The sequence below is a fragment of the Triturus cristatus genome, chromosome 6 (genome assembly GCF_964204655.1).
Source record: "Triturus cristatus chromosome 6, aTriCri1.1, whole genome shotgun sequence".
NCBI lineage: Eukaryota > Metazoa > Chordata > Amphibia > Caudata > Salamandridae > Triturus > Triturus cristatus.
In genome coordinates this window covers 1,783,418,018-1,783,445,082 of record NC_140589.1, presented here as the reverse complement: position 1 = coordinate 1,783,445,082, position 27,065 = coordinate 1,783,418,018, and the positions used below count along the sequence as shown (strand labels likewise).

Here is a 27,065-nt window from a genome sequence, read left to right as displayed (position 1 = left end):
CAGAGCCACACAGATCTAGACGCATACATATTGATTTTGGGAGCCAAAGCAGAAGTGGCACCGTTGTTTCTAGATCTTTGCATTTATCACTAAAAATTAAGTTGGCAGGTGTGCACCACAAACATTTTAATCTTACCTTCTCCATTTTTGTAACACAAAACCAGCACAAAATGTTTGTGAATCGTGGACAAACACTAAACTATCTCATAACCAGGGATAACTTGGTAGATATGCTAATGTTTAAAAATAACAGCTTCTAGCGTGACCGGGGCAGGCACGAATCTCTGAATTCCAAAGCGGAATTGGATTAACGAGGGGGAGGAGTTTATACGCACTCTCGCCTCCAGCATCAAACCAATAACTGAAACTGAAGCAGAAGAGCACAGCTGATACAAGCCTTCGCCGAGTCATTCGTACAATTGGATCGCATTATAGATATCTGAGGGTCAAGTAAATGGCCAGCAATCACTGATGTGTCGGTTTGGTTCTGTTGTAAATTAAGGCAGAACGTGATTAAGCATTTACTGAAGACATTAGTGTTTCCTTTTTATCGTGTTTTTCCTCATATGTTGGCTGAAGTCTGGACTCCATTTTGTATTGACATGCTGCCACGTGTTCACCACGAGGAGAGTCCGACTTCTGTGTTAGTTGCTCTTGTAATCTGCCTAGCAACAGTTATAAATAGCTCCCTCTTGTCCATCTGGCGCATGCCCAGACTTGACCACATCTGTTATAATTAGCTTTGCTTGACCATGTGTTTTCGCGGGCTCAAGGAGTGTGTTAGCTCCGCCCACGTATTGATTTAGAATCGAGAATGACCCTAAATGGTAATGTTCTTCAACTTCATGTACTATCCGCCCACTCATGAGCCCCTCTGTTGTGTATAAAAGGGGACTGTGTATGCAAGTTCTTTGTGCTACTCCTTGCAATACTGAAGAGTGTTGTGTGGATTGTAGGACCACCCTTAAGGGTTAATAAACATTGTTTTTGTACTTTGCAGTTTCCGTGCCAACTTCCTTATAGATTTCGTTACAGAAGAGCGAACCCTTGTCTCTTGCGGGCCTAGCTGGGGCTTGTATTCATCAATTGGCGCCCGTCACGTGGGGCTCATCGGCGACTCGGATGCTCGAAGGACTGGTCGCGACGAAGGTGAGGAGGTTGGCCGGGGACGTGATCACTGCCAGCGGCGTCTTAGCCTTGGCATCCCGAGGTTTTTCTTCCTTCCCTTCCGAGCTGACCATCTGGGTGGCGCCGGTCATCGACTGAGACCTCTTCTGTCGGTCCTGCCGTGAGAGCCGTTTGGGCGATTGTGGAGCTTGGCAGTTGGAACCTGGACTCTTGATTGGTAAGAACCGTTGTACGGTACTTGCTCCGAGTTTTGAAGCCTGGTCTGGCTATTTGAGTTTGATTGATGGTGACTAGTCATATTTTGAATTTGTCTTTGTGAAAATATATGCGTTGCAACACATATAGGCAGGTAATGTGGAGAAATTTCTCCGGAGCTGTGTAAACTTGGAACGGCGCAACGATTAAGTGCCATTTTTTTGATAATACTGCATATTTTGCATTATTCTTAACATGCCTGCTTTTAGCGCACTCCGTAAGTGGTGCTGCTGTCTGGGTACCCGGTTGAACCTCGAAGAATCTGCTCCAGCTCCCCCAGAGGGGACTCCTAATAGGGATATGTACGTGAAGCATGGTCTTTCTTCCATAATGTACAGCACATTGTGGAGGAAATATACCAAGAAGGATCCTGAGTTGCGATGGCCTTTGTATGGATCGTTTGATATGCGTAAGATTGAGTATGTGGAACAGTGTATGTGTAAGCGACGTGCTCGTCAGGATATGTTTGAGTGTGTGCGGTTATGGGTGAAGGAAGTGCGTGAGCGAGAGAAACGTGAGAAAGCGCTGTTTGATAAAGAGCAACGAAAGAATGATCATGTGCGAGCACAAGAAGCAAAGCGTCGGGAGGACAAAGAGCAGACGGATAAACAAGAGAAAGAGCGTAGGCTACAAGTTTCGGGTCAATATGTCGTTCGTCAGCCACTTTATCCTGTCCTTAATAATCCTGATGACGATTTTTATTTACTAGATCGCTCTCCGCCCCCTTATGTTGGCGCATCTGCTCCACGGCCGCAAGATTCTGGCCCGGCTCCGGGTAAGGTCGACACACGGTCCATGTTATCGGCCGAGCATATGGCTGAGCTCCGGAAACTTTCCCTCCGTGCACTTAAGGGCAAGATGTCTATGGATGAGTTGTTCCATGCTTGGGGGTCGTGGCAAGATAGAGAGAGGGTGTATTTTCTGTCTCATTTTTCAGAAGAAGTAATTGCTGCTTTCCGAAAATATTCTAGTATCCTTGAGCCTGACGACGTGTCTTCGGATGCCGGAGCATTACGTAATGGTGTCTTTTCTCCCCCTAAGGCTTCTGAGGCGGCTCGGCGGCTGTTCGTTTTGCGGGACGAGGTGCTGGCCCTTAGAGAGAAAGCACGTCAACAGACGGAGGAAGAGAAGCAGTCGGATTCGTCTGCAGCAGAGGGTCACCCATCCGCCTCCCAGTCAGATAAGGATGAAATAGTGCATGTTAAACCAATGCGAGAGGCGGCGCCTTTGTATGTTCCTCCTAAGGGAGCGGGGACTAGCTCCGATATCAACTCCGTCGATGCTAAGGGATATTTCGTGTATAATTGGGTTTATACTCCATGGCATAGAGCCGATGTTATGGCATTAAAGAATGCATTGCCTGACCCCCGCAAGAATCCAGCGGCCTTCTATGAAGAAGTCGAGGGGGCCTTGAATTCTTGCATTATGACCTTAGCGGATATAGATCTGTTCTTTGGCCTTATTCTACCACCGGACATGTGGCGATCTGTCCGAAAGGTGAATGATATAGTTGCTTTTAAGGCCCGGTGGTCTGACCTTGAGGATGAGGATAGGGAGCGGAAGCCCGCACAGAAACCCCCCCGGAATATTCTAGATCTCCCTGCTGCTATTGTGACTAAATTAAAAACAATAATCCCCCCCAAGAAGATTGACTGGAATATGTTGGCGGCATGTAAGCAGAAAGTTGATGAGTCAGTGGCAGATTTCTTCACGCGCTTTGAAGAAACGTTCCATGATTTTAGTGGCCAGTCGCTTACCGACGACACAGGCCGCCACCTTTTTGCGGACAAATATGTGGCTAATCTGCTGCCGGCAGTTGCGGCCCGGTTAAAAGCGAGTGAGAGCTCTTGGTCCTCCGCGACACCGACGGCCCTTCTGACCATCGCCCAGTATTATGAGCGTCAGGAGCATGAGGCGAAGGGCCAGGAGGAAAAGAAGTCGAAAGATCTCAAAACGAAAGTTATGTTAGCACAAGTATATGGCCCGACCCGCCGGGGTAATAACAATAGGGGAAGGAGCGGATCTTATGGTCCCCCTTCGGGCCGACCTGATTTGAATAAGAACCAATGTGCGTACTGTAAGCAGTTGGGCCATTGGGCCAGGGAGTGCCCAGCGTTGCGCGCTTCGCGGCAGGGGTACACTCCGGGTGGCCAGAGAGGTAGAGGGGGCTTCTCGAACTTTAGAGGGAATTCCAACGATAATGCCCGTTTCGATACTGCAGGACAGCACCGAGATAGCTCGAATGTTTTTGATCGCCAGCATCAGTATCATGTCTCGGACATTGATCATTCGGGATATCACGATTCTCAGCATGCATAGGAATGCGTAGGATGGGGGTCCGAATCAGTTGAGGTGCCGGTCGATCAGACGGGTCCTTATGTATCGGCTGAGGTTTTAGGTTCTACTGATCAGTTCCTAGTGGATACAGGAGCGACACGTAGTGCATTGTCTAGGTACTTGGTTCCGGGGGCTCCCCCATCCGGCTCAATAGTTACATCGGTAGGGTTTGACGGTACACTTTCCCGAAGCCCTCTTTCACAGCCCCTTGCATTTAAGGTTGATTGTTTTTCTGCGCCTTGTCCGTTTCTGCTTGCTCCGTACACACCGGATAACATTATGGGCCTTGATATGTTAAAGCATTTTAGGGCTACCATTCGCTGTTCCCCTGAGGGTGTGAGGGTGATTTTAAATGACAACTACCCCCGATCTGGGCGGATGTGTACGATCTCAGAGGATGCGTTGTTGGCTACCCTCCCCCAAACTTTATGGGCAACATCGGACACGGATGTGGGACAAATGGTGATTCCTCCAGTCCACATTAGTGTCCAGGAGGGGGCGGTGCTACCGCGCCTCCCCCAGTATCGTATTTCCCAGGAGGGCGAGGAAGCTCTCGTACAGATTGTGCAAGATTTGATCGCAGTGGGAGTAGTGGAAGAAGTCCCCTATAATATCTGTAACAGCCCGATTCTCCCTATTCTGAAAAAGGACACGGATGCAAAGGTTTATCGGTTCATAATTGATTTGAGGGAGGTGAACAAGATCGTGATACCTCAGTACCCGGTGGTTTCCGATATCACGACGTTGCTCACCTTGGTCCCGCCTACGGCGACCGTGTTCTCAGTGATTGATTTGAAAAATGCCTTCTTTTCTATTCCCATTCACCCTGATAGCCGATTTCTTTTTGGGTTCACATTAAACAATAGATCTTATCGTTTTTGTAGAATTCCCCAAGGTTATACAGAAAGCCCTAGTATTTACAGTCAGGCTTTGAAGCGACAGTTGGACTCCTTTGCCTTACTCGAGGGGGTCGCCCTCATTCAATATGTCGATGACATTCTGCTGGCGGCTGACACCCTGGAGTTGTGCGAGAACAGCACGATAGCCTTACTTTCCTTTTTAGCATCCCACAATCATAAGGTCTCTAGGAAGAAATTGCAATTCTGTAGACCAAAGGTGACTTATTTGGGTCACCTTTTGTCTAAGGAGGGGCGTGCACTCACACCAGATCGTATCCAAGTAATTTTGGACACACCAAGGCCATCCACACAGAAGGGCGTGCGTGCATTTTTGGGTCTTGTTTCTTTTTGTAGACAGTGGATATTGGGGTTTTCACACATAGCTAAGCCATTACTAGCGCTCTTGACAAAGGACACGCCCATCCCGATCCCCTGGTCAGATGAGTGTGACGCTGCTTTTCAGCAATTAAGACAGGCCCTTTGTTCAGCACCAGTGTTAGGGACCCCTGATTATGCAAAACCCTTTTCGTTGTATGTGCATGAGAAAGATGGATGTGCATTATCAGTTTTGGTGCAGATGCACGGCGACAAGCAGCGCCCGTGTGCATACTTTTCGGCTGTGCTTGATCCTGTCGCCCGAGCATTACCAGGGTGTTTTCGCTCGGTTGCGGCGACAGCCGTGTCAATACGGCAGAGTGAAGGAATTGTATTGTCCCATAAACTGTTGGTGTTAGTTCCCCACGCTGTTGATGCCCTGCTTAATCAAACAAAGACGCAGCATTTGACCAGTGCCCGTTTAACGGGATATGAGTTGACGCTTTTGGCTCCTCATATTACGTTGAAAAGGTGCGTGACATTAAACCCGGCCACATTGTTGCCATACCCCGAGACCCAGCCTGAGGCACAGAAAGCGCATGATTGTATTCTTGTGACTGAGGAACAAACAAAGGGTCGTATTGATCTCCAGGATACGCCCTTTTCAGATGTAGATGGAGAGTTGTGGGTGGATGGATCATGCCTGAAGCTACCAGATGGTACGACTTCAGCAGCGTATGCAATTACCACGTTACAGACGATAGTGGAGACAGCACGCATACCACAGAAATCAGCTCAAGCAGCGGAACTGATAGCGTTAACACGAGCGTGTGAGCTCAGTACAGGATTGTGTGTGAATGTTTACACAGACAGCCGCTATGCCTTCGGAGTAGCGCACGATTTCGGCCTACTCTGGAAGGAGAGAGGGTTTCTAACGTCACATGGGGTACAGATAATGCACGGGGAGTTAGTTCATAACCTTTTAACTGCATTGACATACCCAAAGAAAATTGCCATTGTTAAGTGTAGCGCCCATAGGAAAGTGGTTGATAAAGTTGGAGAAGGGAATGCGTTAGCAGATCGAGTAGCACGGGAGACTGCGATGCAGCCCGGCACTACTGCCATGTATGTAGTGAAGTCACAGGTGGAGAGATGGCATGATGCGAAGGAGCAAGTGCGAGAAATACAAAAGACCGCTTCTGACAAAGAGCGGGAACGATGGGCTAGTGAGGGAGAACTGGATGACGAGGGTTGCTGGAGAAATAAGCAGATGGATAGATGGAAGTTACCCACGGCTTTTGTACAACCTATGGTCCAGATGGCACATGGGCTAGCACATGTTGGAGCTTCCGCAATTGTGAAATTGCTTACCCAAGTCTGGGAGCATCCAGAGATTGCTAGCACAGCAAAGAGGGTGGTGCAGACCTGTATGATCTGTCTGAAGTATAACCCAGGGAAAGGCACGCGAACTCCAGCAGGAGGATTTGCGACACCCACTGCACCCTTTGAGGTTCTGCAGATGGATTACATTCAGCTTGAGCGCTGTAACAATTTGAAGTATGTTCTAGTAGTGGTTTGCGCCTTCAGTAAGTGGGTTGAGGCGTACCCTGCGAAAGACAATACTGCAATGACTACAGCGAAGTTATTGCTGAAAGAGTTTTTCCCCCGATACGGCGTCTGTAGACTTCTGTGGAGTGATAATGGCCCTCACTTTGTAGCGGATGTTATAAAGTATGTCTTGAAGGGCCTAGGCATCACTCAGAAGTTCCATGCCGTGTTCCACCCTCAGTCTGCAGGACTAGTCGAGAAGTATAATGGTACACTGAAGCTTAAGATCGCCAAAATTCAAGCTTCAACATCTTTGACTTGGCCAGACGCCTTGCCACTGGCGTTATTGTCAATCAGGTCGGTGCCACACTCTCGAACCGGCCTTACGCCCTATGAGATTGTATTTGGACGACCAATGAACATTTGGGGTCCACCAAGGCCTAAGGCTGTGTATGATGTACCTTGTGTGATGATGGGTGATTATCTGGCACAGTTAACGGATAACTTGGTTTCTATTCATCAACAGGTCCGAGAGGCGCTCCCTGATCGGTCTACTGGCGAAGGACATGGTCTCCGGCCCGGAGACCATGTGATGATAAAGGTCTTCGATAGATCGAACAGTTTGGAGCCGAGATGGACCGGACCTGAGCAAGTCCTTCTGTCAACGAGGACGGCAGTGCGAGTCTCGAACAGGAAGAATTGGATCCATTCCTTGCACTGTCGGAAGGTACCGCCCGGATTGGTGGAGTCCGCCGTGCTGACCGATCAACGAGAAGTCCTAGCAGCAGAGACAGGCCGTGTTGCGAGGCCAAACGACACTGAGGAGTTCTTTTCGGACCACACGGCTTCTGGAGGAAGGCGATATCATCTGCGACCGAGGAAGTGAGATCTTCAGTATTGGGACCTACTGTCAGAACGGCCCTTGGGTTAGTGAAACGGAGAGCCGCTGAGGCAAGGGGGGGGGATCAGCCCTGCATTAGTGTAGCGACGCCCGTTGGTGAAGAAATCAACCGCTGCCCAAGGGGAAGAGTTCTGACAGACTTTTAGTTTCAGGAAGATATTAGGGTATTGTTTCCTTTGACATGGAGAAGAAGAAGATTTTTTGTGCGTTGGGGTTCATGCTAACAGTAGCTATCGTAGGTATAACCACATGGTTTGTGGAGGAGGCAACTCCAGCCCGAGAGACACTTGTGTTGACGACTCCAGTGCCTGCGGAGCACTACTTTTACACATTGCCATATCAGGAGTTGAAGCATCGACAATCCTATTTGAATAACACTTTCATTCAGATGCTGCATCACACCCACGTTGCTACAAATGCTACGAACTGTTGGATATGTGGGATGATGCCAGCCCATCAGAAGAAAGGAGGTACGCCATTCATACCACTTCCTTTCTCTCATAACGGCTCTTGTAGAGCATGGTACACTCTGTTGTTTGCTACTCGGAAACCGACAGTGGGACGATTGCTTTTTAGACTTAATAAAGAATGTCATCAGGACAGAAATGGATATCCACAAGCAAATGGAACGATTTGGGAATGGGAAGAGTACCGACCAGACAATGAATCCATTCCCTATATCTTTACGAACACTAGAGACACTATGGGGAAGGACAAGTTCGTGATCCAAGTGGCACAAGCCCAAGCGGACCTGTGTGTCCAGAGTGTGGGTTTTATCCCTGTTGGTGTCAGTGATTGTTTAACTGTTCTGAATATCGACGGACTGAATAACAGCACCTTCCTAGCATCCCATAATACCTACTTTGTATGTGGAAATAAAGGTTATTACCGTTTGCCGGCTGGGTGGTCCGGGGTATGCTATGTATCATTCCTACTACCTCCTGTATTCTTAGCACCTGCGTCATATCATAAGGATTTGAAATTGCTGAATAATGTAACTGTAAATAGATATAAACGTACTCTATCAATTGACGATGTAGATCAGACTGACACCAGTCTGCAGCAGTATATTGATTTTAACTTAGGACTGTTTTTCTTTGTTGGAGCTGCCCTGAACAGTAGGAAGATCCGAAGATTAACCAGAGTGGTAGAAGCTGTGACAAATCAGACTGCTGCTGCTCTTGGGAATCTTACGGAGGAACTGCAAATCACTAGAATTGTTGCATTACAGAATCGTATGGTATTAGACGTTATGCTAGCTGACAGAGGAGGAGCATGTAAAATTATTGGAAGTAGCTGTTGTGTGTTCATTCCTGATCATACGCCATCCGTTTATAACGCCATTAATAAGCTGCATAAAATAGCAGCTGAAATCCACACGGAAAACGGCACTTGGTCCTTTTCTGGATGGTTTTGGGCATTGGTTACTGCCTGGGGATGGAAGGTCTTAACTGGTCTCTGCATTGTTATAGCAATTCTGTTCTTTCTCTGTATGTGTATTCAATGTGGACCATTATGTTGTTCTGTATGCATTTCATTCTGCATTCCAGATAAGAAAGCTATTGCTGAAGTTGCCCGCCAGAAGGGTCTAGCTAAAGAGGTTAAAGGAATGATGATAATTGACATATACGATGATTATTCTTGGAAGCCAGATGTCTTCAGTAAATGCTGAAAGGGTCGTCTGTTGTAAATTAAGGCAGAACGTGATTAAGCATTTACTGAAGACATTAGTGTTTCCTTTTTATCGTGTTTTTCCTCATATGTTGGCTGAAGTCTGGACTCCATTTTGTATTGACATGCTGCCACGTGTTCACCACGAGGAGAGTCCGACTTCTGTGTTAGTTGCTCTTGTAATCTGCCTAGCAACAGTTATAAATAGCTCCCTCTTGTCCATCTGGCGCATGCCCAGACTTGACCACATCTGTTATAATTAGCTTTGCTTGACCATGTGTTTTCGCGGGCTCAAGGAGTGTGTTAGCTCCGCCCACGTATTGATTTAGAATCGAGAATGACCCTAAATGGTAATGTTCTTCAACTTCATGTACTATCCGCCCACTCATGAGCCCCTCTGTTGTGTATAAAAGGGGACTGTGTATGCAAGTTCTTTGTGCTACTCCTTGCAATACTGAAGAGTGTTGTGTGGATTGTAGGACCACCCTTAAGGGTTAATAAACATTGTTTTTGTACTTTGCAGTTTCCGTGCCAACTTCCTTATAGATTTCGTTACAGAAGAGCGAACCCTTGTCTCTTGCGGGCCTAGCTGGGGCTTGTATTCATCAGTTCATAATCCAACTTGTAAACAAGTGCACCTCATATACAACCTACTGCGTATAATGCTCATCACTTACCATCATTAGGTTATTTTTTAACTATAAGTATGTTTTTCATGGAGAACATACAATGCAAACTTTACACAATGCACCGAGGCACTCCCGTTTATTTTTGCCACACAAGAGACGCGGGTCAGAGGAAGACACTCTGGTAATTTGGGAAGGATCACACAACAGAAGCAACCAATTTGCAAACCCGGATCTCTGGTTCCGAAGAGTGCAGTTTAGTTACCAGATCACTTCTTCTCATAATCATACGAAACGGGCAGACACGCTGTATTTTTGAAGACACGACACGAAACGTGAGGGTTGTTCCGTAAAAGAGGACTCTGGTCAAAGCTTCTCCATGCACCCTACTCACTGCCGGCCGACACGATGCGGGCCCCCTTCTACCAGCGACATACCTTTCCACTGAGTGACTGACTATAAACATGCAAAGCACGTACACATAGCCACTGGGTCCGTGCACACCGAAAGTACAAAAAAATCAAGAGTACATAATTAGGTGCACGTGACAGCCCAGACTGGGATCCAGACAGGTAAAATGAGGTGTGAGGTGGCGCTCTGAGGAGCAGCAGCAGGCTAGGGCAGCGCAGATGGGGATGGAGACTGGCAGCAGCCGATTCAGAAGCAGAGCACAAATGAAGTCAACTTACCGGGGCCCCTGAGAGGAGTGTGCGATATCTCTCACCTCCGCTACGGTTCAGAGCAGGCAGCTTCAACACACTGAGGCGGGGGTCGGGAGGTGAGTGTGTTGCCCAGATTTGTACAGCAACACTGTAATATCACAATCCACATTGCAGGTGCATATTCGCGTTCCTGAAATGAAAAACTGACTATTTCACTGTGTTGGCGAATGGTTCGCTGGTGCAGGAAGTCTGTTATTGGGGAGAGTTGAGATGCGAGCACTTCCGACATACGGAACGTAAGACCTTAGTGTGCTGTCTCCGGTCGGTGGCGTTTAGCCGCTGCACAGTGCTTGTGCATATCTGCAACATGTGGTAAGCATTTCAACAATAGAACTTCACGAGCAGGTAATCGATCACAGAGCAACTTTTTTGTATCTGGGTTCAGTGAGGCACATATGTAACGACTTCACGGAGTCAGTAGCAGTATCCTGTGACCTGGATAATGTATGAATTCTGTTTACTCTGAGGATACGATTTTTTTTTTCTGGTACACTAGTTTTGTATTTGGAATTCACGAACTCACCCCGCCGGCCCCACTTAAGGGAAGTTCATTAGAACATGCTACATTAACCTCCAACCAGAGCCCAACACAGAACCAAAGCCCGCAGGGAGACCTGTTTGAGACTACCATCAGAAGAGAGATTGTTCTCAAGACCAATCACATGCGCCATACTGCCAGACTAATTCCCCTACGGAAAAATCCTTTGGTCATACCTTTTTAAGACCTGTATCGCCCTCTAAAATTGTTCATTCTCTATTCATTAGGTCTCATGTAGTAGCGCCTCGTACTGAAAGGAGGCAGCAGGGGGAGGGAGTCGCCATGAAAACCACCGCCTTTCTCCGAGGTCAGCCAGAAATGCCTGGGAGAAAGGCAGCGGCAGTTTCGGGGGCGTGTTTTTCTTTTTCTCTCATCTTGCCCTTGGCTGGAGTAGAGAAACACGCCCAGCGAAAAGTAGCGAAAAAAACGCCCCCGAATCCGAAAAGGACGGGGCCTGTTTTGCGAGACGAACCTCTTCTCCAATGGCTGGCCAGCATTTAAGAGGCCAGCCAATGGAGAAAAGGAGAGAAGAGGGGCGGGTTCAAGCCCCTCTTCTCCAAGTCATTAAATCTCGCGAGCGAGACTGCGCAAGCGCAGCCTTCGCTAGCCGAGACCTAAAAAGCACCCTTGTCAATGTGTCGTATGACTACTTTAGCCTATGCAAAGTCAACCCACATCTCCATCACCTGCCATTTTTTATTTAGTCTGGACACCCTACTTTGATAGAATTTTGAATGCTGAGAGAATTCAAGACTACTTGGTGGTTTAAAGTACAGTTCTCAGAAGGCGTTTCATGTTCAGCCGTCTCTCAATATAAACGAAATAAAAACTTTTGACCCTTAATCTCCTTTGACATTAACGTAAAATACCTGTGGCTAACCTGAAATACTTAATATTTAAAATATCTGGGTATACTGTTCAAAAAGCAGCTTAGAAAAATACAAACTTAATTGCGGTCCTGTAGAAATGGAGTCACTGCAAACTGTCCCTTTGGAGTTGCCCTTTCAGTATAAATATGATCCCTGTGCGGGGCCTCGTCAACTACATGTCGGAGAGCATAAATTGCACAGCGGCATCTCACCTGGCCCGGGCGAACACCCGGCCAAGGCCGGGCTGGGCCCCCTCTCTGAGGCCTATGACGTCATGCCTCCAACTTGAATAGAAGCCATCCAAGATATTGCAATTACTTCTGGAAATTGAAAAACGTCTCGGAGGTACTGTTCTATTACCCATAGCTTTAACTAGTAGTCTCTCCCCTACCTCAGGGGTTTTGACAGTATAGGTTTGCTGCTGTCTTGGGCTTTTAGTATATTGGACACACGCCTCTGATCATGGGTAAGAAAAAAGTGGGCGATTGTGGCACGGTCTAATCTCCCCAAGTAAAACCCACCTCAATTGACCGGATGTTAGAACGGGCCGTTAGTGCCATCAGCAACCATTGCCTAAACGGAACGGAGGCTCTACATAAACCCAGGTGGTCACAGCTGGGGTTTACTTGTTTTTTCCCCTCGTACTTTTCCGGACACACCCACAGTTCTACCTCCAAATGGTGCAGTTTCTTCCACTATCGAAGGCTCTACAAAGCTGTGAGGCTTTTCCTCCCATAGCCATTTCTACCTCTACTTCCACTGAGGTAAGCAACAAGTCAGCGCACACTACATTGCCATGGATCTAAACGCGGCAAGGGGTGTAAGCAGATGGTTAATCCTCTCCCATCTCCTCCTGAGACTACAAGTGCCTGAGACCGAGCCCGTGACTGTTTAAGAACTAAGCGCAGGAGTTCCAGCCCTACCTCCTATCTTCACAGGAAGATCAGTTTTGTATTATTAATCCCATTAAAGATATTTTAGTTAGCCATCTGGAGACTCTCTCAGAGAAACTGTGTACAATAATTAGTTCTGTACTTTCTCCTCTGTTCTTGCGCCTGGACGCTATTGAGTTGAAATTGGCTGCACTTGATACCGGCCAATTATGATCTCGTTCAGGTATCCTAAATAAGGCTCCCAATAGGCAGGGCACTGTACCCAAAACACTTGATGAACCTTTGGCAGAGGACATTTCATCGACACAAGCTCCACTTTCTTTCAGTAACCCATTAGTCCAACTAGACCAACCACAAAGCAAAAATATTCTAATCAGGCAGAATGTAGTTCAGTTGTCAACTTAATTTCCTTATTTTCAAACCCCATGAGGAGCACAGGTGGTAAAGTTACTTCAGCACAGCCCCAGACATAATTACCAGTTATTAATCGTCCTCCGGCTGCATGCCCTTAAGTGGCAGTCTTGAAGGGGGTACCCTCACTGACACCTGATCAGCGTGAAACTAATAAGCAACTTTTTAATAAAACTTTAGACTCTGGTTCTACACCGAGGTATGTCGTTCGTTCACACAAAAGATATCTTGCGTGTTAAGAGATGTGCATGAAATGGGCCAAATCCTCGAATTCCAGGGAAATTGTGTTGTGGTAAATTTTAGATTTCCAAACCTGGCACATGATTGGTTATTTAATGTTAGACCCAGTACCTTGACAAGGACCTCTGTCACTCTGGTCCCGTTAGGCTTTTTCTATAGAGCCTCCTTTCCATCTGAAGCAGTGCCCTTCTAAGTTATCTTTAGTTACGCACAGGATATTTCTCCAGGTATCCACCATGGGGCCAATAAATCTCACTCTGGCAATTTCAAACAACCAGATGTAGTCCAGACATTACCCTCTAATGCATTGGCCGTAGCTCAGGCTTCAACACATGCATCTTCTGTTCCTTGCCCTGTACCTACATCCAATAGATCTGATGTACTCTCCACTAACACCTGCTACTGCTTGCAGTACACTTACGACTGATAAATCATTAGTATCTACCACTGTTCCCTCTATAAGGACATCGGTAAATACAATTCAGAACTACAGAACTCTATATATACTTGGTTGGAATGTGGCAGGTCTTAAGGGGAGGATATTTGCTTCCAGGTTTAATATATTCGTGCAGCCGGAAACCTAGCTCAATGTTGCACCACATTTTTAGGGTTATGCCTGTTATTCCAGTCCTGCTATTTCTTCTACACATAGCCGTGCGGTGGGTGGACTAGCCATTTGGGTCAGTCTAAGCCTTCAGGTACAGGTATCACAGGTTAAATCTGGGTGGTCTTCTTTTTCAGCGTTGATGATCCGCGTCCCAAACAACAATAGTTTTTTTATTTGATTAACTTTTAGAATAACGTTTTTATTAATGTTAGTTGCACATATTTTATCAGCCAGTTTTTGATTTTATATCCTACCTACAACTGAAGGTTGAGAACAGTGATCTCCAAGTTCATCTTTCTTTGTAGCTATTTTAATGCAAAGCTCTGTGGGGCCCTCAGGATACAAGATAATCACACGGAAGGACACTGCAATACTCTGGATGCAAGGGGAGTAATTTAGCCTGTTATGCAACACTCCTTGGATGGTTTAAGATTAATGTGGTTCCTGAAAAAGCCCAAAGATGCACCATTAGCCTTACTTAAGTCACAATTGGACATATGTCTCAATTGTCTAGCTGAGAGTGAACAAGAGTCGATGGCCTTGCATTAAATAGGTTAATATGCACAATCGGCGAGTCCGTGCTTCAGCCAGTCCACACACTCTAAGTGGACCCGAGGTGGTTCGATTGAGCTTGTTCCAAGGCAAATTGTAAGCTGAGGGAATTACTAAATGCATGGCCCAGGGTAAGGAGTGAAATCTCCTTGGCACCTATTGAGTATAAAATTGCACTCTCAAATAGGAAGATGGAAGTCTATAAATACGACTGGGAGTTGCTGGAACACGCATCCCGGGAAAAAGACAGCAGCTCTTTGAGACTTAGTAAAACAAATTGGATCAAGAAATTCCCCTAACCAACCCTCTCCTGCAAAATACCATCTTGGGCACAGACTGGGTCAACCATTTTGTTTCCATCTAGTCCATTTAGGACGCCCCCAATTAGGTCAGACGCTCCATGCAATAGATTGCAGAACTCTCCTCCACTTTTATTAACGTTGCAGGAAGTAGAATTGGCCGTCCACCATAGTAAGAGTGGGAATGCACCAGGCCCAGATGGGGTACCTATGGATCTGTTGAAATCCATGCCTGATAGGGTGCTCACTTATTACTAACCCATTTAATACCTGCTTATCAGTTAATATTCCTTCTTCCTTTACTACAGCAATGATTTTGCCTTTTTTTTTAAAAAAAAGGGGGACCTCATGTCCCCCAAGTGTTATCTGCTTATTTCACGTATTGACAGCGCTATTAAAATAATTGGAAGAGTCCTTTATGATCGTTTGGTCAACTGGGCAGCTGATAAGGACATACTCTCCCCTTTCCAATTTAGTTTTCCTCCAAAATTAGGTACTAATGAGCAGTGTATGAACCTGGCTTTGACAATTTCAAATACACTAAGGCCAGGTGCTCTCCCATTTACTTGGCTTTTATGGATTTGTCCACTGTCTTGGATTTAGTAAACAGAACCAAACTCTGGCTTATGCTGCTGGATCAAGAAGTGGATCTTCCTTTGGTAAATTTTTGGCACTAATTACACTCCTATCTCGCTGTTCGAGTTCGTTTAAAATCTTATTGTGAGATCTCTTCTGATTCTCCCCCTATTCCCTCCCCCACCCACCCCCAAAGAGTGGATTGAGGCAGGGGTGCTTATTGGCCCACTCACTATTTATTTTCTATATTAATGGTATAACAGCCCACTTCTCTTCCTCTCATTCAGACATGCCTAGAATTGCACGCTCCCCAATTCCTGCTCTACTGTATGCTGATGACACAGTATTGCTAGCCCTCACTCCAAATGCATTGAGACATCCGGTGGACTTTTTTTGCTTCTTTTATGCAAAACCTGAATTTAAAAACTAACTATGCCAAGTCACACATTGTCTTGTGGCCCGGGTAAATTAAGGTTTAAATAAAATTAGTATGAACGGGCAATAATTGACGAGTGCTAGCTTTTTTTATCTAGGGTTAACCTTCAGCTCATCAGGGTTGTGGAATCCCCATCTTGCTCAGTCTAGCATGAAACTTGGCAAAACCGCCAGTACAGTCTGTAACCTTATTAGACCACCTTTGAAGGTGTATAACTCGCAGTACGTTAGTGCAGCCATTTATGGTGCAGGAGTTTGCGGTTTTAATTAAAGTTGTTCCTTACAGGCTGCGGAAAACAGTTTTTTGCAACGGTTTCTGCGCTTAGTCTCTAGTCTTATTACCCACTTTTGAGTTAAACCAGGGATTTATAGCAGATGAGGTACAGCTGGAGCCACTTCTACTATGGGTTAGTATTTTGATGAACCCAGCAGCTAAGCTCTATAAGGATATTATACGTGATTGTCTAACGTTGGACAAGGCTTATTCTATACCTGGGATAAGCTATATACGGGATTCCTTAGCGTCCCTGGGTTTATCCTCTTGGTTCTCCGTATCTTGTTGCATTGCCAAAAACACTATGGTGGAGGTGAACACATTATTCAAGGAGCATTGTGTAGACACAAGATTGAACAAGCATTGGCATAGCCAATAGGTCTCGCCTTTGGGACCTTATAAGTATAGTTATGCAACGCAATATCCTTACTGCAACATCAACTGTTGCATGGCTAAACACTTATAAGGTCCCAAAGGCGAGACCTATTAGCTATTTATTTAGGCTATCTGATAGATCTGCATGTATATAGGATAGATGGATAGATAGATTGTGACTGTCGCAGAGCTTGTAATTACATAAACAATATTATCAGTTTACTGATCTCATTTTTGCAAGGGCCTGCGTCGTCAATAGCTCGGAAAAGGTAAATTGCCAACATTTAAGAACGCTGCATAGAGCCCTTGTAGCAGAAAAAGAGGGGTACATTTTTTCACTCTATCTGTACTGTAGAAAGAGATATATAAAAAGCATGCACCCCACATGTAGTGTCTACAGTTATTACAGCAGAAAAAACTCATTGCTGAGATGAACGACAACATCAGCCACACATTACAAGAGCACTAAGTAAGAAGGTGTAACCAAACCAATCCATGTTTACGTTTTATGTTTTCTCAGCTCAACACAAAAACCTAAAGGGTTCTGGAGCATTAACAACAAATGTTTTCTTCACACGCAGATCTGACCTCGCACGCCAGGCTTTTATTGCATTTGCTGTGACTCGCTGCTTTCCTATTTTTTCGTCATAAAATGCCAAACCCACAAACCCAGAAATATAAATAGCCGCTGCCTTGGAGACGAGAGGGTATTCTCGTTCTTCGCGGTACTGACCCCAGCGTGGTATTTTGGTTAGTGCGACAAAGTCGTTGCACGGGAATGCTATTCGACTGCTTGGAAAGATTTCTGCGGTTTGTTTTGGTTCTGGCTGGCGGCACCTCGGCCAAAAATGAAAGATAAAGGAAGAGACTGCGGCATGGAGCACGAGGCAGAGGCGGGCTGTAGAGGGGAGAAAGCGTGCGGGCGGGGGAGGGAGGTAGGCAGTCAGAGAGAGAGAGAGACTGGCAGCAGACTCAGAGGAGAGAGAGAGCACACGGGAGGGGTAGAGGAGAGAGAGAGCACACAGGAGGGGGTAGAGGAGGGAGTGAAAGAGAGACAGTCAAAGAGAGAGAGAGAGAGAGAGACAGTCAAAGAGGGAGTGAGACAGTCAAAGAGAGGGAGAGAGACAGTCACAGAGAGAGGCAAGCCAGGCAGTGGTTAGTGAGAGAGGCAGAGAAGTGAGATAAAAGCATAAAGAGAGGGAGAGAGGAGCGAGGCCAAGTAGAAAAGACAGGCAGACAAAGTCAACGGAAGAGAAAGAGAGACAGGCAGTGGAAGAAAAAAATGAAACGGGCAGAGAGCAAGTCAAAAAGAGGGTGGGGCAGAGATAGACCGTGGAAGAGTGAGACTGGCAAGGTAGACAAGAGACAGCGGAACAGAAAGACAGGCAGTCAGAGAGAATCTGGGGCAGACAGTGGAAGAAAGAGGGGCAGAGACAGTCAGGGGAAAAGAAAGGGAAGCAGCAGAGGCAGATAACGGATCAGAGAGGGAGGGAAATACAGGGGAAACGATAGAGTGGCGGTGACAGACAGTGCAATGCACAGAGACAGGGAGACTGAGCCGCAGAGGCGGACTGTGGAGAGATAGACAAGGAGACACAATGTCAGTCAGTCAGTCAGTCAAAAAGTCTTTATTCGGTTTAGTGCAAACCATAAAAGCATACTACAATAAATACATATTAAAAACAGATTTCATTAATAACACAATACCAACATTAAAAAGGGTACAGTTCATTTCTTCAGAGTACGTATTACCACAGTTAAAAAACTTGCAATATTAAAGGTTTCCCAAACATTATTTAAAAGCTGTAGATACAAAAAGGCAGGTCTCACTTGGACAAAGCCTTTATCTTTTAAGATTGGGATTAAGAAACGTTTCCTGATGTCAATAAAGTGCTCACAAAAGAAAAAAAGGTGTATAATGTCCTGGGGGGAGAAATTATCACAGGAACAAGGGCTAGGGTCTAACACCCTTTTCCAATCTGTCTTAGCTCCGATCAAAGAGTATAGTTGATTCAACCTAAATCTGGTTAAAAGAAAACGATGATTTGGGTTTGTTACATATCCCAGATAGGGTTCCATGAGAGGTGTTGTTTTACAGAGCTGGTGGCTCCTAACGGAACCCTTAACCAGCTCCTTCTCTTCCCTTGCCAAAGAGGATATGCAACTATAACTTTCTTTGCACCAGTTGATGTCGCCTTTTACCAAAGTCTCGGGGGAAAGATACAGCTCTGGTCTCCCGAGATTTTTGGCCAGGGTCCGAATGTATTTCAACCATGGTATATACGAGCCATAATCGAGCGAGAGACAATCTCTCAATGGTGTGGTTCAAGTGTAAATCCGGGTTAAGCCAGATGCTAATCCATTTCAGGATCGGGGCCAGGGCAATGCTGTCTTCAAGGTAACCAATTCCTAGTTCCTGGTGGACGATATAATTAGCCGTGCAAATTGGTACTGAGAGGAGATTTTTTTAAAAATCTGTCCTCGACAGTCTGAATGCTTTTAGCATTTTTAATGCCCCAAACCTCAGCTCCGTACAAGGCTATGGATAGACACTTAGCCTTGTAAACTTGGATAAGAGCCTTCAATGGTCTGGCTCCCAGTTTTCTTGCAAAACCCAGGACTCCTACTGTAGCTCTTGAAAACACAATCTTTTTTGCCTGTATCTGGGTTACCCCGGAGTCTCGATCATCAAAGAGGACGCCCAGATAAGGAAAAGAAGAGACACTCGATAATTGATGGCCCCCACAAGAAAAAGTTTTGGATTTGGCAGATTTAGGGCCAATGACCATGACATGAGATTTTACAAAATTTACAGATAAGTCCAAATCCTTCATAAAATCAGCGAAAGAATTTAACAGAAGCTGAAGGCCCACTCCCGTTCTGGCGATTAAGGCAGCATCGTCAGCATATAAAAGGGCAGGGACTGAATATTTCCCCGCATGGGGGATATCTTTGCATGAGGCGACAAGGGTAGTGTCCAGATCATTTATATATAAAGTAAAAAGGAGAGGTGCCAAAATGCACCCCTGCCTAACCCCATAAGATATGGGTATATCTTTGGTACAGTTTCCCTTTTGGTCATAACGAACTGTGGCTATTAACTCTCTATGTAGGTCCGCTAAAAAATAAACAATCTCTTTATCAACACCAAGATCTAGGAGCATGGGCCATAGTTTTGATCTATTAACACGGTCAAAGGCCGAAGACAGGTCCATAAAGGCAACCAATAAGGTTCCTTGTTTGGCCACCGTGTATTTACCAATTAAGAGTTGTAAGTTTAAACATTGGTCTATGGTACCCATCCCTTTCCTAAATCCATACTGGACCATAGAGAGTTTTCCAGATTCCTCTAGCCAACCATTTAGTTGGGCAAGAACAACTCTCCCCAGGACTTTCACTGAGGAGTCTATAAGAGAAATTGGTCGATAGCAGCTCGGGTCGCCTCTATCCCCCTTTTTAAAAATAGGGACGATCACCGATTTTGCCCATGTTGATGGGAGGCCCTTTTGACATGCATTTATAAAAACATTAAAAAGAATTTTAGACCAGAGTTTAATGTCTGATTTAAAAAGGTCAGCCGGGACTCCATCGGGTCCCGGGGCCTTATTACTTGTCATTTGTAAAATGGCATTTGTCACCTCTATTTCTGTGAAGGTCAACATGTAATTATCAGAATTAAATAAGGGCCCCGCCCTTAAACCATCTCCATCATAAACCTGTTTAAAATGAGCATACCAGGCATCCTCTTGGATGCCACATTCAAGCTCAGTGTTGCTTTTACCATTAAAAAAAGGTTTATTTATAATAGACCAAAATTTCGCACTATTATTAATGACATCAGTGGACAGTAAATCATTCCATGCATTTTCCCTGATTTCAGTTTTACGTTTCTTCTGAGCCAATTTGTAGGCCTTCCTACAGATGGCAATTTCCGCTCTGTCCGGTGGGACCACTTTAAGAGCTGACATAAGCTTCCGTTGGGAGAGTGAGCAGCTGTGATCAAACCATTTCTCCCCGACTTTGGGATTATCCTTACATACTTTTTTAAGATCACTGTTCACCTGACAGCAGATTTTTTGATAACCTGTCAACACTGCATCACTACAGATCCCATCTTGTGAACACAGAAGTAATTCGTCCCCAACCATCTCCCACAAATTTTTGGTGAAATCTTCTGGGACCAACTGACACCATTTCAGGCGTCGCATTTGGTCTGTCGGCCTTATGTCCAGTAAACTGACAGTCGGTTTATCCGCTATTCCTTTTTTAAGGTCATCAATAAGAGTTAACTGGACAGGATTATGGTCGCTAAAAGTAGACCAATTAACCTTATAGTGACTTACATTTCCAACTAAATTTGATGTAACAAAAATGTAGTCAATGGTGGAACCTATTCCGCTTCCTTTAAAAGTCGGGGTGTCATTTATATCATTTGCGGGATAAACAAAATGATTCCCAACTAGAAGCTCGTCTAAAAGAATCCCCTGTGGTGTATGTTCAAAATGGGAGTTACCTTGATCTTGAGGACCTAAACTGTCCCGTATAAAACAATCTTTAAAACATAGATGAACATTAAAATCGCCAAGCACAATAACCGAATACGGATTTTTACAAAGTTCATTATACATTTGTAAAAAATCAGATAGACTGCGTAAGTGTTCATTAGGCATATTCTGAATAAACGAATTATAAAAATTTACTATAAGCCAGATCCCATTTAATTTGGAATTAATTTCGACTGCTAACAGTAAGGTGAACCCGTTTCTACTTTGCTATATTTGCCATCAATAGTTAATGCAATAAGGGTCAAAAGACCGCCTTTAGCCCTTCCCCTATTTGAGGCAACCGCTGGTGACCAAAAGGCACAAAAACCATCAAGTAGAAAGGTGTTTTCAGTGTCCCAAGTTTCTTGCAGGCCAATAATTTCATGACCTAATAGAGTGTCCCTCCAGATAGGGTCATGCACTTTGTTGTTTAATCCAGCTATGTTCCAACTAAGGACGCTTGAGCCAAGAGGCAATTGTGGGATACTGACAGTTGCATCCACTCTTTCATCATTGACAGTCCCCAATGCAGGCATGACATTTTGTGTGTCCTCTCCACATATGGTTGATACAGAACCACCTGGTACCATGACCTCACCCTCCACAGCGGGCAAGTTCTCCATACTAAGTCTTATAGTGCCCCCATAATGCAGTCAATCATTAGAGTCAAGTTACTCAGGGCCTGAAAGCGATTTGAAATGGCAAGTCCCTGAGGAAACTGGCTTTCAGGATGACTTGCTCTGGGCTCCCATAGAACACTGTGGGGTAGTATTTTCTGTTCTTTATAAAAATGGCCCAATGAATGGAGGGTGATACCCTCACCTGTGTAAGGAAGCAAGGTGGCTTTTGATAGGATGTTGTGCACTATATGGGGATTACTAAAATGTATTAATACACAATCCCCCTTTATAGTCTTGCGTGATCGCCCAACCCAGGAAACTCTTCTCGCGGTTAAAATCAAATGGGATAAATGTACTGGAAAGCCAAAATTCCTATTTAGCCACGATACTGATTTATTTTTAAGAGATTCATGGGTTTCAGAGGAGAAATTCTGGGCAACATCCTTCAAAGGAGGAACATTTTTTAACACAATGACAAAAGGGGCACAATCGGGGGAGATCTGGTTTTGCACCTCCCAGGTGTGTACTTAATATTGCATCATTTTTGCTTGGGCAACTGCCAGAGGGAAAGGTAATCTTCTCATTTACTGATGGAACAGTCACCGGTGGGGCTGTGCTATTTAGAGTATTCTTTGAGTGCTTCATGATATCAACAGAGACTGGTGGGTCCTCCGCGGCTTTGGTCGGGTTCTCAGAAGAAATGGTCTTATTTGCCAAGAGATTACGTAGACCTTCAATCTCGACAGTTAGTTCGCCAATTTTGGTAACTAGGGGTTCAACAATTTTCAAGATTTTAGACTCTACGAGGCCTAACAGGGATTCAAGTTGATCAGAATCTAACTTAGCCATAGGATGATTAATAGTGGCTGTATCCTTAGTGGCCTGAGTGGTTGGCACAGAGCCCGTCTTCTTAAGATTGCTTCGTGTGGGACCCTGTTTGAGATGAGTCCGTTTACGGGATCTTAACATTCTGTGGGATGGCCGTTCCGGAGAGTCTTCTACAGTCTCATTAACGTCAGTTGTTAAATCTCTATTAACTTCAAATAGATCCTGATCCCTAGGAATGTGATCATCCAAAGGTGTTAAATCATTCTTTTCATTTTCACAATTTGTGACATGGGGTGAAGTAGAGAGTACGATGTCTATCATTCAACAAAGGACCAGCAGGCAAAGAATTTGAACCATGACCTAGTGATTTACGTCTATCACTGTTGATTTTGGTGACAACTTTAACTAGGTAGTTATCCAACGTTGAGATAGGCGCTGATTTACCTCCTGCTATCACTTTGGCCATGTTTTATTATGCCCCTGAGAGGCCTAAAACTTCAATTAAACTTTCACAAGAGCGGCGACGCCGACATGTGTCAATATACCTAGTGAAACTTATTAACCACTCAATTAAAAACCAAAGTCTTACGGTTTAGTGGAGGGGCCCGTCCCGGCCTCAATCGGTCCTCTGAGGGCCACAGAGGGCCCGCCCTTTGCCCGGGCTTAGCCCGGCGCACGCCCGCGCGCGTCCCGCGTAGCGGCCCTTATCGCGGTTTAAATGCGCCTCCTGGCGCGGTTTGCACGTGACCTCCGCTCCGCCGCTGGTGGCGCCGGGAATTGTAGTCCCGTAGTTCTTGCTGCTGCGAGGCTGTAAGTAGCTGCCAAAGACTCGTGGCGGTGGCGGCGTAAGAGTTATGGTGAGACACAATGGAAAAGATAGACACTTTCAGGGGGGGAAGACAGAAGCGGAGAATGACCGTGGGAAAGAGAGGGGGGCAGACAAGCACAGAGAGGCAGATAGCGACAGCTGAAAAAGAGAGACAGGCTCACTGGAAAAGATAGAGAAGCAGAGGCACAGAGAGACCGCGATAGACAGTGGAAAAGAGGGAACGAGAGAGAAAGATGTATTAGAGGAGAAAGAGCGGCGAAAGAGACCGGAACAGTGGAAGATAGAGACAGAGGGAGGACTAGACAGACGGGCGGTGCAGGAGGATGAAAGCAGAGATAAGAAGCAGGCACTTTAAGAGAAACAGAAAAGGCAAGACAAAAAAAGAAGACCGCAGAACTATGCAAGAAACAGAGCGGGGACAGGCGGAATCACATAAATGACACAAAAGATTAAGAGAAAAAAATGTCCAAGAAAGAGTTAACGAGCAGAGAATAAATGTGGAATATATGGGAGAAGGCAAGTAAGAGCCAGCGCTCAGAAATCTGCAGTGCGAATTTTAGGGTCACTGCCTGGAGACGTTCACACCACAAGTTAAATGAAAAATTCCCTAACTAAACAAGCATTGGCCGCGCGCGCGCCTCGTGCTCAAAGTAAAAAAAAAAAAAAAAACAAGGGGGTTGAGGAGCATAATTCACGCGCTGGAAGGCTTAAATAGCAAGGATTCACACGCTGCCATAAAGCTTACGAGGAGGGAGGGGGTATGTGCGCGTGCGTCATCGCGATCGCTCTGAAAGCGAAAGTGATCGCGATGACGCACGAGTTTTCAAAGTGCTGCTGGCGGCCGGCTGCGCGCGTGCACGATCGTGTGAACGCAAGCGTTAGGCCAGCCAGCAGCACTTTGAAAAGCCCACATACAAAATGTCTCTTCGAGCCTTTGGCTCAGCGAGACCTAAAAATGAGTCCTCTAAACTCCGTTTTGAACTATTTCAGTCCTTTTTATTCACCGGTGAACCTCCCATTTATTTCTTTGGATCTGTCCAGATGGGAGCGGTCACTTTCGTTTTGGAGCAGAGTCAATTCATTGGTCCTTATTTTTTCCCAGAAATTAGATTCAGAGGGAAGTGTACTACCCACCTGTCCTTGTGACAGGCAGTCTGCATAATCACTTTTGCACTTTGTTCTTCTGCAAATTGCACAGCTCAGCACGAAAGCACTTTCGGATGCCTTTTACGGAAGCTAGGATTCCGACGCTGTAGAGTAGCCCTCCTCGACTTACAATTTTTAAGTTCACCTGAAACAGCTTATTGTGTCAGTGCTTTTTGCAACCCATTAGGGTTAGGAAAATTATGATGGGTTAATTGTTTTATTTGTGTGTGATGGGAGTTAGCATGTTGAGTTTGGTTTATGTTTCGGTCTAATTTTGGGGGATAGAGGCGCAAAGCGGACCCTATTGGAGGTTTCAGTTCTCCCTCCTTTTCCCTAAAGTTTTTTAAACCTCGGCCAATTCCTAGAGTGTAATGGTGCTTTAAAATTTGATCAGGATTTGCTCTTTTTAAGCATGGTTATTCGTTGTACTGTGGAATTATTTACCTTTTCATGTACATATTTCTTTTAACTGTTTACTTAATGCAATAATTACACTTTTTTGTGAGATCATGGTTAAGTGCAATATTTCCATGTACTTTTATGTTCTACTCTAATTAGACCGAATAAGATATTGATTTGGATTAATGAAATGCAAATGATTAGGAAAAACACCCCTTGTACGCCAAAAATGAGTTGCACAAAGGCCAGGAGATTAGTTACAAAATTTATTGTAGCACCTTACGGACACAGTGGATTGTCTCATGGTCCTAATGTGTCATTAAGACCCAAAGATCGATTGAGATTTGTATATAGCCCAAACTCTTCCCTAGGGCGTTGGGGGGCTTTACAGGAGCAGTTACATTACACAAGGTAAGATTCGTTTTTTGGGCACTGGGGAGATGGTGATTTGCGCAGAATCACAGGATGTTGAACTGACGCCGAGACTGGAACCCGGCCCCAGTTCCAACGTCAGCAACCCTTGATGCAACACCACATCCTTTATTTAACAATTGCAATCCTTCAGAAAGGACACGAAAGTCTGTATTGAAAAGAAACTCCTTGAATAATTGCCTCGCACTTTGTCGTAAGAAACGAGAATTGAAAACACTTTGGGATTCTTAAAGCCAGTGCTTAATTTGTAGAAGGAAGAGTGCCGGTGCCCGCGGCTGTGCTCGGAGGCCCGCGGCCTTTACAATTAAATGTCTGGGTGCCGAGGCTGCGTTCTCGTGAATGCGCCCCGCGCCTCTTTAACCTACTACCAGATACTTCTGCCCCTTTACTTCGCTCTTGCAGGTTTCTCCCTTTGTGACAGGGTTTCGTCTTTATCTTTCCACTTTATTTTACGCACTCCAGTGAAAAAATAAGTGCCGGTCTCCAAAATTAAGTTCCGGTGCCCCCCGCCGGCTCAAATTAAGCTGCCCAAGACGCAACTAATCCAGATAGATTTGATGCAGTTGGAGATGCATTTTCAAATACTTGAATTATTTTAAGACTTTTTTTTACCGCCCTTCAACATTCCCCCTCCACCCCCACCTCTTTAATTCGGGTTTACTAGTCCGACAAAATCCCAGACTTTCTCTTTGCCTCACCGCAAGCAAATCACGTTGAGGGGCCCCCAGTGGAGCGCTAGTCATTTCTACCCATCATAAAACTGCTACACGGAACAACTTGCATCCTCCGTATTAGTACTTGTGACCTGCTCTTGCCTTTTTAAACTCCATGCACATTACTATCCTTAACTAGCCATTCCGTTTTGCCAAATACAGGGATGTAAATTAGGGGTAAACTGCGTCTTTACTTGCATTCCCGAGGTGCCCATGTAGGTTTTCCGTTTGGGGCGTGTGAATTTTCGTGATTTCTCCTCGAATTTAGCGTCCCCTAAAGAAGCTCTGAACCGGTTCTTTCCTGCAGGTCTTCCTCCATTGCCCACGACACACAATTGCCCGATTGTGACCTGTGTTTTTGCTCTCCTAGCCTCGATGCTGCCCAGTATGGCTTGCATTGCCTCTTAGGAGTGTGCTGCTCTTAGCCGGTGACCTATGAACCCGACAGCGCCAAGCTCCAGATGTGGATAAAAGTACCGCGCTGCTAACCTCAGGCTCTCGAATATACAAAGAGCGGGAAGTTTCCAGGGCGGCCGCGGAGACGCAGTGAGTCACCAGGGACTTCTGACTCACGCACTGGAGTTTATTTAAACACTGAAATTATAAAGACTGGAAGCGGCCCACATGTCTGTTTCTGGATCGTAGCAGGAGAGTCTGACATTTGTTAAACACTACTCGGTGTAATTGTTAAGTAACCAGACGATTTAGAAACCCTGTAAAACACCACTGATCCCTCACGCCGGCTTCTTTTTTGCAGGCCAAGTGGAAGAACATGGAGACCTCCCTGAGGGACAAGCTGAAGGAGTTTGGCTCTGTCAAGGGAATCTACGACTCCATCGAGAAGCACAACAAGGTACTGCGAAGGCCTGGTGTGCACCAAGCCATGCTTTCTGACCCCATTTTGTTATCGGTTCTCTTAATATTGTATTCTGTATGGACTTGTGGGATGGCCCCAAAAACTGTTGCAAATATTGCTCGTGGGTGAGGGTCGCACTGCAGATGCTTGTGGGGTCTTCCGCTGCTGCTCCCAAGCGTTGTACATGATTGTTGGGGGTGGAACTGATTGGGGGTTGGCTGAGGGAT

General features: G+C 45.6%; 1 protein-coding gene across 4 annotated transcripts in view; it reads left to right on the top strand.

The window, feature by feature from the left end:
- Window positions 1-27,065, top strand: part of TRIM35 (tripartite motif containing 35) — a 379,901-nt gene that overhangs the window by 35,777 nt on the left and 317,059 nt on the right. For all 4 annotated transcript variants that reach the window (XM_085613100.1, XM_085613097.1, XM_085613099.1 and 1 more), the window contains one exon: window positions 26,740-26,835. In XM_085613100.1, the coding sequence (XP_085469226.1) occupies window positions 26,740-26,835 (96 nt within the window). The remainder of the gene's footprint in view (window positions 1-26,739; window positions 26,836-27,065) is intronic.